Source organism: Ylistrum balloti, unplaced genomic scaffold, assembly GCF_031769215.1.
Source record: "Ylistrum balloti isolate Yb309-2 unplaced genomic scaffold, AGI_CSIRO_Ybal_v1 Utg371782, whole genome shotgun sequence".
NCBI lineage: Eukaryota > Metazoa > Mollusca > Bivalvia > Pectinida > Pectinidae > Ylistrum > Ylistrum balloti.
In genome coordinates this window covers 32,930-44,688 of record NW_026782890.1, presented here as the reverse complement: position 1 = coordinate 44,688, position 11,759 = coordinate 32,930, and the positions used below count along the sequence as shown (strand labels likewise).

Genomic DNA, 11,759 nt, shown 5'->3' with positions numbered 1-11,759 from the left:
CGACCCATACAATGGCCAAACAGTTGTATGCCGCATTTCAATTATTTTTTCTTAGCTTTAGTGTTTCTATTTTGTTGGTTTGTTTTTTAATTGGTTCTCAAAGTTGTACTGACAGGTGCTTTATAATTGGTTACCTTCTGTACAATCGTTCTCTACCGACTCACTGAATCACCATACACAACCAGCAAGGTAAAGGACACAGATAAAGTAACAACTACAAATCCGTGTGTTGCTCTCAATATGGCGGAGGTTGTAGATGTTCGAGACGACAAAGGAAACTTTATAAAAATGAAGAAGTATGATGGCAGGTACTACGTGACTAATTTCATTGGAAATGTCAAGGATCACCTTGCTGCAATAGATGCTATGAGTGTAAGAGACGATGACACATTCATACTCACGTACCCAAAGTCAGGTTCGTACATCGACTATTCGTTTCGTCCATCTGTCTGTCTAGTTTTAAAGTTGTTTCCACAAAGCTGTTTTTATGAATTGACAGACAGACGGACAGAAAGACAGACAAACAGAGCAGGTGATGATATACAATTTTTAGGTTAAACAAGCAACTGATATGCTGATTTTCAAGGTTTTTTCACTGGAATTGTCCGCATAAGCACATTTACAATATAAATGTGGATAGCTTTACATTAGATTCAATCTGATATATGTTTGATAAAAAAGCCAAAGAATCTTGTGATGTTTCATTTTAACAAAGTTTTGGTGAGGTATGGTAAATTGTGATTCATAAATCTCATATGAAATGGAAGTATTTACATTTGCTCTGAACTGCCACGTTAGAACAAAACCAAGGTCATTTCCGTGGAATGAAATCATACAAAAATGTGTATAAAAACAAAGAAGTACATGCCGGTGATACGTTTCGTCTGTTTCAAATGCCTGTGTTACCTACAGTAATATCAACAATTAAGTACATCATGTGAAGTCTAATCACGCTTCTCTCCTTTCCGCACGGTCGGCCATTACCTACATCAGTAGATGTGGTCATCATTCCGACCATCCAGGAACACACAACAAATACAAGCACGACCACATCATTAATCCCGTAAGAATATAACACACGATTCTTTCCAAATTCTTTATTCACCGGCTGCAGTTTCTCCCTCGCTATTATTTGAATATTCAACTGGTTCTCCGCTAGCGTATCTATCTATTGTCTCACTATTCCATGGCCACACATATTTAGAAAGAAAATGATCACTAGAACCCAATGATATTCATTATGTCATGTGAGAATATTATAAAAACATGATTAGGCAATGTCACGTGACAACATTCGTGACGAATTCTATTAGCTCTTCCACACTTGGTGAACAAATACCGCGACAATTGGATTAGAAAATTCAGCAATGAAAAATGTAAACCTTACAATAAAAATTAAAAGTATTCTGTTCCATGTTATGGTACTTAAACACGTAAAAGGATATATATCATAACCCTTAGAAAAAAACAGTAATTTATTCTGCCAACAAAATCTAAATTGGCAACATTCTCTCTTTGTATCTCTGAGGCTTCGTCTTTGTTTATTGTGACTACAATTAGGGTTAAAAAGACATATATTTTGTTATTTTAGGAACACATTGGGTGTATACCATAGTCAGCATGCTTCGTACAAAGGAGATCATCTACAGAGGATCGCCAATGTTCTTAGACTACTCTGATGTAGAAACACTTGATAAACTCCCATCCCCAAGAGTATTTGCGACTCACATGACTTTTGACTTTCTGCCTAAACAAGTTAAAGAAGGGAAAGGAAAGGTTGTTGCAATATTTCGGAACCCAAAGGATGTCTTCACATCGCTACAAATCTTCTCAATGAAATGGGATACTGCATACATGGAAACTATAATCAAAATAACTTGGGAGAGTCTTTACGAATTGTTCATGGATGGCAGAAGTAAGTACTTCAAGTCAAGAAAAAAATACACATAAAAAGAAGTAAGGAAAAGAAAAAAAGAATAAAAAAAATTGAAGATAATTTTTTTTTAATTTTCGAAGGAGGTTTCTAATATCACCACTTTGTATGTGGTTTTCACTATCTAGTGAAAAGCATGCCTATTATTTGAACACTTCCCGAAAGGCCAGAAGTTTTAGGTATATACTGTAAAGTTCATGTAGTTCTATATAAGAGAGTTTTAACAAAGTTCTGTATGAAGTAAAAAAAACTCTAAAGCATGAATAGAAACACCTGACACGCAAAATAATTAAACGTTAATTCAATATCAACACCTAGGCAGTTCATAAACTATCGAAACTCATAAAACCTTGTCGTATTTTACTATCGACCACTTACGTATCATAAACTTGCATCTCCTGAAGACCATTCTTGGAGATTGCACAAAAGGTACAAAAGTGAATAACGCCAAGTCAATACAATAAGAAATTCATACAGCTGCTTCAATTTTCTAGGAGTGATGACAGTGATGACAAGAGTTTATGAGATTGATGAGAAGAACTGATCAAAATTTCCTAATTTCCTGGTAGTTTCACGATGCGCATATTCATGTATATATGATGCACTTTCATTCATTATTTGTCCATAATGTGTTTAAGTCTTTTTGTATGAAAAGGGGTAATTCACTTGTGTGCCTTTTTTGCTCTGAACTGCGCTACTATAAGAATGAATAAAAACGTACCTATAGGTTATGGAAACTTCTGTGGCTTGAAGTCCTCCTAGAGTGTCTATCACATTTTTATCTTATTTGCATTCTTGAAGACACGGTGAATATCACCGTTTAATATAATGTTTTAATTATAATTAAAATCCACCCAAATAAGCATTAGAAGTAGAAATCAGATATATCAATAGTATGAGATAGTACAAACGTTATCGATGGAGCAAGGATATTAATGAAAGAGATCAATACAGAATAATCTTATTTTTAAAATCTTGTCAGTTATTCTCAGTAAAATGTATTCCATTCGTTACTCCTGAAGATACCGAAGAACTGAAAATAAAGGATAATAGTTTTGAGAGTTTTCAGTTATTTTGCTGTATAATTTAAGGTTGTGAACAACACGGGATACTATTTCATGAGAAATATGTATCAAACCAAATAGACAACTATGAAAATTTAGAAAAATAAGAAACACCTCGCCAAGTCCTTCAATTTCCGTTTTAGATGGGATGTATATATTTTTTTGACGATATACGTTTTAAACTCAGGAAATTAATATGACAAGTCAATTAATTGTATACTGTTTCATTTAAGCTGTCTTTTCTACTTATATTTTAACTCAGATTTACTTGTGTGTTTTCCACAATACATTTCTTATTGTTCGATGAATTATAATTCTGAATGAAACATTTAAATAATGTCATTTAAAGTACTAAATATATGTATACAAAATTGCATTAGAAAAAAAAAACGAGATTGGAAAATTCAGAACATACATGAAATCAATTAACATTTATATTGCATGATTAAGCGCTATAATACAAAGACATCTTTTAAAATGATTTTTGCTGGAATAAAGAGAAAATCGGCGAATGATATAGGTAATGAACCTTATGTTTTTGTTTAAAAATATCACACTTTTTGGAATTTGTGTTACATCAGATTGAACATCAATTTATTAAAAATTGATAAGATTATTCTGATTAATATCTTTTGAAGGAACGAATGGGTTATGATAAGACTTGTAGACTTGACTTTGATTATCGCCGAATTCTGTGCATATTTCTTTTCCAGTGTTCCATGTCACTCACTTTAAATGTAAACATTTTACCAATGAACACGGCGGGGGATCTTGATAACTATGTCCTTGTTTTTCTTATCCCAGTTTTCTACGGTTCCTGGTTTGACTACATGCAGAGTTGGGATAAAGTGAGACGAGAACACAAGGGAAACAACATACAGTATCTCATCTACGAGGACATGAAACAGGTCAGTTTTATCGATATTTATAAAAAAAATCGTCTTTTTGATTACAAAACTAAGGTCATTAGGACCATTGACGAGTAGGAGGAAACAGCTTTATAATACAATGTTATTTATTGTTTGACTCTAATGTATATAATTCTAAAATTGTATCAAAAGATGTTGTTCTTTCAGACAATACTCGAGATTGCAATAGGAAGACTACCAATATGCAAGGTTCGCCGTAAAGTGCTTCCAAAGTTTTTATTCATTCGAAAAGTGACACGGTTTAGAATATACACATGAGCTTGATGTTGTACTTATTTAATCAAATATGAAAATTAAGAAATTGATTTAATTATTGGGCTAGGGCATCTAACAATCTAGATTTTGACGTTTCTTTCGAATACTCTTGATTTTCTTCAATCTTCAATGAGTGTTTCAAAATTGAGGTTCTTAGCATCACTGTCGAGTCCAGGAAGAACGAAATTGCATTAAGATACGATTGAATTACTATGTACCTAATTCTGATTTTTATTGAAAGCTGACATTCACTTGCGTGTCTTTTGCCCTATTTTTTAATGGAAGTGACAGATAACCATGCACAATCCCAAGTAATATCAACATGTAATCATAATTATTATCAAAGATCAAAGAGCAGAATATGAACAAAAGAAAGATTTACACGGAAACTCCTTAAACATTTTTATGGCTTAGAAGACCAGGTGTTCCGGAAGAATGATCGTTTTCCGCATCATCTACTCGCTATGTAAATCTTTGTCAAATAAAAAAAAAAATGTCAAATGAGAACAATGTATGCAACAGGTTATCTAACGAGCATCAAACACGTTTAGCTTCATGTCGTCATAAGGTCACTATAACGACCGTAAAACATTCCCATAATTTTCATCAACTTTATCTTTTGATACTCTGTGTAACGAGCTTGTTCGTCAGCCCACAACTCCTTGCACGAAAATCGTGCTGTGAATAGGCCCTTGACTATTGGATTGAGGGCGATATGTAAAAACATATGTCAGGGATGTTGCTTTCAGCTTACCTCATTACAAAAATCACTGTGATTGATTCTGTAACGCTTGACTCATTACATTAATGGGAGAAATTATGATAAATTCCTTCTATCCGCGAATGCAGAGAGGGTTGGCGTATACATCGCTCTGTGATCAAGGTTTTCGTTTTTCCTTAATCGTTATAGCCGAAAGCGTCAGTAAAGTAAAAAAAACAAAACAAAAAAACAAAAACAAAAACGCTTACCATTTCGAAACATCTCATTGTTTCTGCAATATTTTTATCAGTTACCCTTTAATCCTTGCTTTTTTTCTCATTAAGAATTTACGGCGTCATTTCATTGATATGACAGTATTTTGGGTGATTTTTATTATGAAATACAAACACATTCTTTTGTTTATCATCCTATTTATATTCAGGCATTGCATCCTATTTTGAAATAGATAAACTTTGTTGTGATCAGGAAACACACGGGTAAATGTCAGAGGAGAGACGAGGAAATTTGCACACCTCGTAATGTCAATTAAGATTATTGATATCAACAGCTTTCAAGTATAACCTAGATATTGATAAAATGTGAGATAACTTGTTTCAGGATCTAATGCTACACGTACGAAAGTTAGATTCATTCCTTGGGACTTCCTCTGACACAGAGTTCTTGGAAACGGTGACTGATAAATGTACATTCCGAAATATGGCAGAGAAGGCTACAAAAAACTTTACACCATCGGAACAATGGAAAAAACACACCAACAATAAAACACTTCCAATCTACAGGAAAGGTAGGAAATTTTTACGGACGTGTAACTTAAGTCACGTGTTGTTAATTAAATGATTACTCGTTTATAGGTCAGCCAGATCAATTACATGTAATCAGCATAGAAATACTCATCTGTGTACCTGTATGTTATATTACACATTAGTGTATAGATAAACATAAGTATACAGACACATAAAAAACATATAAGTATACAGAGACACATAGATATACAGAGACACATAAGTATCCAGAGATGCATACGTATACAGAGACACACAAGTATCCAGAGATGCATACGTATACAGAGACACACAAATATACAGAGACATATAGCTATACAGAGACACATAAATATACACATATACATAAGTATACAGATACACATAAGTATACAGAGACACATAAGTATACAGATATATATAAGTATACAGAGACATATAGGTATACAAAGACACATAAGTATACAGAACCAAATAAATATACAGATATACATAAGTATACAGAGACACATAGGTATACAGAGACACATAAGTCTACAAATATACACAAGTATACAGAGACATATAGGTATACAGAGACACATAAGAATACAGAGACACATAGGTGTACAGAGACACATAGGTGTACAGAGACACATAGGTGTACAGATACACATAGTTATACAGAGACACATAAGTATAAAGATACACATATGTATACTGAAACACATGAATATACAGACACATAAGTATATAGATACACATAAGTATACAGAGACACATAAATATATAGATATACATAAGTATATAGAGACATATAGGTATACAGAGACACATAAGTCTACAGATATACATAAGTATACAGAGACATATAGGTATACAGAGACACATAAGTATACAGAGACATAGGTATACAGAGACACATAAATATACAGAGACACATAAGTATATAAATACAGTTATGTATACTGAAACACATAAGTATACAGAGACACATAAGTATATAGATACACATAAGTATACAGAGACACATAGGTATACAGAGACACATAAGTATACAGACAAATAGGTATACAGAGACACATAAGTATACAGAGACACATAAGTATACAGAGACACATAGGTATACAGGGACACATAAGTATATAGATACACATAAGTATACAGAGACACATAAGTATATAGATACACATAAGTATACAGAGACATATAGGTATATAGAGACACATAAGAATACGGAGACACATAGGTGTACAGATACACATAGGTATACAGAGACACATAAGTATAAAGATACGGTTATGTATACTGAAACACATGAAGATACAGACACATAAGTATATAGATACACATAAGTATACAGAGACACATAAATATACAGATATACATAAGTATACAGAGACATATAGGTATACAGAGACACATAAGTCTACAGATATACATAAGTATACAGAGACATATAGGTATACAGAGACACATAAGTATACAGAGACACATAGGTATACAGAGACACATAAGTATACAGAGACACATAAGTATATAGAGACACATATATATAGACACATAAGTATACAGAGACACATAAGTATACAGAGACACATAGGTATACAGAGACACATAAGTATACAGAGACACATAAGTATATAGATACACATATACAGAGACACATAAGTATATAGATACACATATACAGAGACACATAAGTATACAGAGACACATAAGTATATAGATACACATATACAGAGACACATAAGTATACAGAGACACATAAGTATACAGAGACACATAGGTATACAGAGACACATAGGTATACAGAGACACATAAGTATACAGAGACACATAAGTATATAGATACACATATACAGAGACACATAAGTATATAGATACACATATACAGAGACACATAAGTATACAGAGACACATAAGTATATAGATACACATATACAGAGACACATAAGTATACAGAGACACATAAGTATACAGAGACACATAGGTATACAGAGACACATAAGTATACAGAGACACATAAGTATATAGATACACATAAGTATATAGATACACATAAGTATACAGAGACACATAAGTATATAGATACACATATACAGAGACACATAAGTATACAGATGCAGATTTCAAATGTAGTAATTTTATTCATATATATTTTATGACTCATTCTTTACTTCCGCTCTATGTGTACCAACATGAACAAGACGGATCATGTCGTTCAGGCTAGTAACAATCCGAAATGCATGCTTAAACATAAACAAAACTCATGTGATATTATATATCTCCATGATTGACACTCTATACGGTAAACTTATACGTAGATGCCGCTGACTATGAATATGATTGAATTAAGATATACGCAATGTGTTTGATCACTGGCAAGTGATATCTTATCTTTTTTATCAATACTACCCTGGTCAAGGAGTACACACATAGATTTTGATTAAGGAAGGGGAAAAAACGTTGTCCGATAAATGTAACAAAGGTAAGGTATAGCGTAAGTGATAAACATAGCACATGCGCCTCATTGGAAAATATGGGGGAAATGATTTAACACATATATAATGTACTTACAATAGACTTATGAGATCATTTATAACTTTCAAAAGGGTTGACATTTTAATAAAATGGGATAATTGGTGAGTGGTTTCGATTATTTAAAAGTTCCATCGTTACAACCAGATGTAAAAAAGAAAAACAATATTATCAAAGGACACATGACAATAGATTTACCATTTTTGGTCATAATAATATTACTGCACTGAGAAAAAGGGTATGGAACAAAATTACGTGGAGACTTTATTGTCACAAGAACACAACACCAGCCCAACAAAACAAACAATCATTTGTTCAACAAGAGGAGTTTAATTATACCAAAAAAAAAATAATAATAAAGAAATAAAATGTCGACATTATAATGGAATAACATTCCGAACAATTTCGATTAAAATAGGGAAACATAAAAACAAAATAAAGATTCACACAGAGACTACTGAAGAGTACAATGAGTACAGGACCAGGTGTTACGATAAGGTAAGCGTCTCCTGCATTAGCAACGAAATCCGCCATGTAAATATTGTTCAATCAAAGTCAGTTGTGTCACTTTCCCAAGCGGGAACAAGGTATACTCAGTTATACTAATGAGCTACAAACACGTCTGGCTTTATATTGCACAAAGAAATAGAATATCTCTTGATAAAACCATAGTGACGACGGTAAACATTCCCAATAATTTCCATCAACATGCATCTATTGAAACTCTGTGATATGAGTTTGTCAGTTGACGACATCTTGCGCGAAAATCATTAATTGATATTGCAGCGTTACTGGAAAACGCTAGGATCTCAGCTTCCCAAAAATGCAATGAATCATGAGATGATAGAACGACCAACTGATCCGTGATTAAAAAAAAAATAGAAAATAAAGAGATCTGAAAGATATGGCCTGGTCTTCACCTTAAGTTCCTCGTGAGGTACTGCTAGTAATCCAGAATATTGATCAAGTCAAAATAATTATAGCACCAGGATAAAGAATCAACATAATAGTTTCTCCTTTTCTTACTGTTGTTCACTAACGTCTCGATATATTTCCTAGTTCAAAGGGTCTTTAATATATCTTTATCAAACAGAAGACAATAAGACAAAAATGTGTGGATAGTTTTTTTAAAATTACAATTTGGTTTTGGCCCCAACAAGAGAAAAGATGAACTCTGGAAACAGAAGTTCGCCCGAGAGAGCATTTAATTTTAATGAAGTAAAATTTCACCAAATGGTAAAATTCAATCTGAGATTAGTCACCACCATAGATATTCGTATCCTCTTCTGTAAACAATGACCTACCCATACCGATCGACGATGCCACAGTTTTCGCGCTGAAATTTGCGTCATACTAAACAAACAAAACACACACATGAATAAAGAAGAACAGTGAACATTTCCCGGAATTTCCTTTTCTGCAAATACTCCAAGATAAAAAAAAAAAGAAAAAAAAACACACACACACACATACACGAAAAAAGGTGTTTGTTCTACATGTGAACTACCTGTTAGGGCACATTTAATGACATTCGGATTAGGGATTTATATACCTCATCTTAGCCTCAAATCTATTTCATTGTCGATAAAGCAGAAGACGCTTACTCTTCCGGAACACATGCACCATTTACTTTTTCAGAAGTCCCCGTTTAAACCTTTCTTGTGTCCCCCCACCTTTTTTTTGGTTTGTTTTTGTTTTGTTTTTTGTTTTTTTTTTTTTTTTTTTTTTGAGGGAGGGGCGTTCTCTAGCAATCTATTGATTCGATAACTCAGCTAAAACTAATAATCACTGCATAATGAATTCATACATATGGGGTAGACTTCTAAATTATCTATGGATACTTTCGGTCATTCTTCCGTTCTGTGGCCACAAATATGTGTAAAGCGTATGTGACAATAACAATAACTGCACGGACGTTTTATGAGTGGATGTCTTATGCAATATGCAGACATCATTCAATTCATAGTTGTATCAATAATTTGGAAAATGATAATAACGTACGAGAATTTCACCAAATATGCAAAAAATGACGTAAATAAAAAAAATCAAATAATGCTTTTAATTTCATCACATCCAAATGTAAGTTTCACCATCTACAAATAATTATGTAAATTTCAGTAAAAACAAATAATGATTGCTCCTCCCCAAAAAAATACATTTACGTATACCTCTTACTGGAAAGAGATACCAGTCTGAATATTCATCGGATAGTAACAAGGGTTCTGGGGAGTGATAATTCCCTGATATGTGATCGGAATATTATTTGCCACATCTACATTGACATTTGTCTTTTATCTTTTACAGGTGAAATTGGAGATTGGAAGAACTATTTTACAGTTGCCCAGAATGAACATTTTGACAAAGTCTATATGGAAAGAATGAAAAATTCGACTTTCACTTTTAGATTTGAAGGGTAGATGTATGAAATAGACCTTTATATGGGAGATTTCAGATGGCGACAAATGAAGTAATTAAGGAGTTTATTCTCAACTTCGAGGCATTGATATTCTGTTGTGTTGTAACCTACGTGTTGAATTTTATCTACGGTGTTATTATGCAGATCCTGTTTTGTTGTTCAGAAAGTTACCGTTCAGTAACTACATTTTCAGTATCTTACAAATGCATTATAAATTCTCAAGCAAATTGTGTAAGATTGTTGTAAAGAACCTACCTTCTTTGTTTTTTTGTTTTTGTTTTGTTTTTGTTTTTTATTATCATCAAATTCAGACCGAAGAAGAATTACGACGTACATATATTCAAAGTTGCACTTATTTTTTTATAAACCAATTAGTGAATCAAAAATTTCATAATGAATCCATCTATGTCTACTAAGTCACGTGATCGACGCGAAATCCTGACATCAGAATTTAAAAATTAAATTGTGTCCGTGCATCCCGTATCGATAGTTTATCATATAGAACAACATAAAGATAACTTTAGATTGTAAGTGGTAAGATTAAATTGGTGGACTGTAGTACTTGACATTGACCGTAACCTACTGTTTCTATTCATTTCAATGATGACATGTAGTTCAGTCGATAAGAGTGTTGACCTCCTAACCCCAGACGAACATCCGAGGTTCAAGTCCGACGTTTCCCATTCTTGTCAGGTTTTTGAAAAGCTATTACGTGGTTGTGTCCTCACAAGACGTTTTATTCTTATTCCTCTGAATGTCATGCGGCGGACGTCCCGCATGTTGTTCAGTGAGGTAGACATTATCTACTATGAGGAGACACCGCCACAAGACGATCTAGGCGGTTGGAAGTTCTATAAATCAAGCATATAAGCAAACCTACAAATGTAACGTTGATGTTCTTGTAACATCCATCATTGACAATCATAATTTTTTTTAATTTTTTGGGATAAGTGCATCCCTACCTAGAATTTTGCTATCTCTCTGCATCATTTTTTCCCCTCAGACATCTCCTATGTTTCAAAACTCTACTGCCATAGGATCATTGCTGACGCCTAGAACAAAGAAATCGGTGTATAGTGCATATATTTTTCAACAGTGTCCAATTCTAAATTAGTATGTTACTCTCTTGTGTGTCTGTTGTACAAACCTAAGGTAAAGCC

The 11,759-nt window shown here is 33.2% G+C and overlaps 1 protein-coding gene across 1 annotated transcript; it reads left to right on the top strand.

The window, feature by feature from the left end:
- Positions 1–240: 240 nt before the first annotated feature.
- Positions 241–10,600, top strand: LOC132563597 (sulfotransferase 1A1-like). Its single transcript, XM_060228337.1, has 5 exons — positions 241–415; positions 1,592–1,915; positions 3,802–3,905; positions 5,500–5,686; positions 10,488–10,600. The coding sequence occupies exons 1-5, from the start codon at positions 241–243 to the stop codon at positions 10,598–10,600; spliced, it is 903 nt and encodes a 300-aa protein (XP_060084320.1).
- Positions 10,601–11,759: the final 1,159 nt, after the last annotated feature.

Coding starts and splice junctions, on each gene's coding strand:
- LOC132563597 (XM_060228337.1), top strand. CDS start 241: ATGGCGGAGGTTGTAGATGTTCGAGACGACAAAGGAAACTTTATAAAA. Junction 1,916..3,801: donor ATTGTTCATGGATGGCAGAA/GTAAGTACTTCA, acceptor TTCTTATCCCAG/TTTTCTACGGTTCCTGGTTT. Junction 3,906..5,499: donor TCTACGAGGACATGAAACAG/GTCAGTTTTATC, acceptor AACTTGTTTCAG/GATCTAATGCTACACGTACG.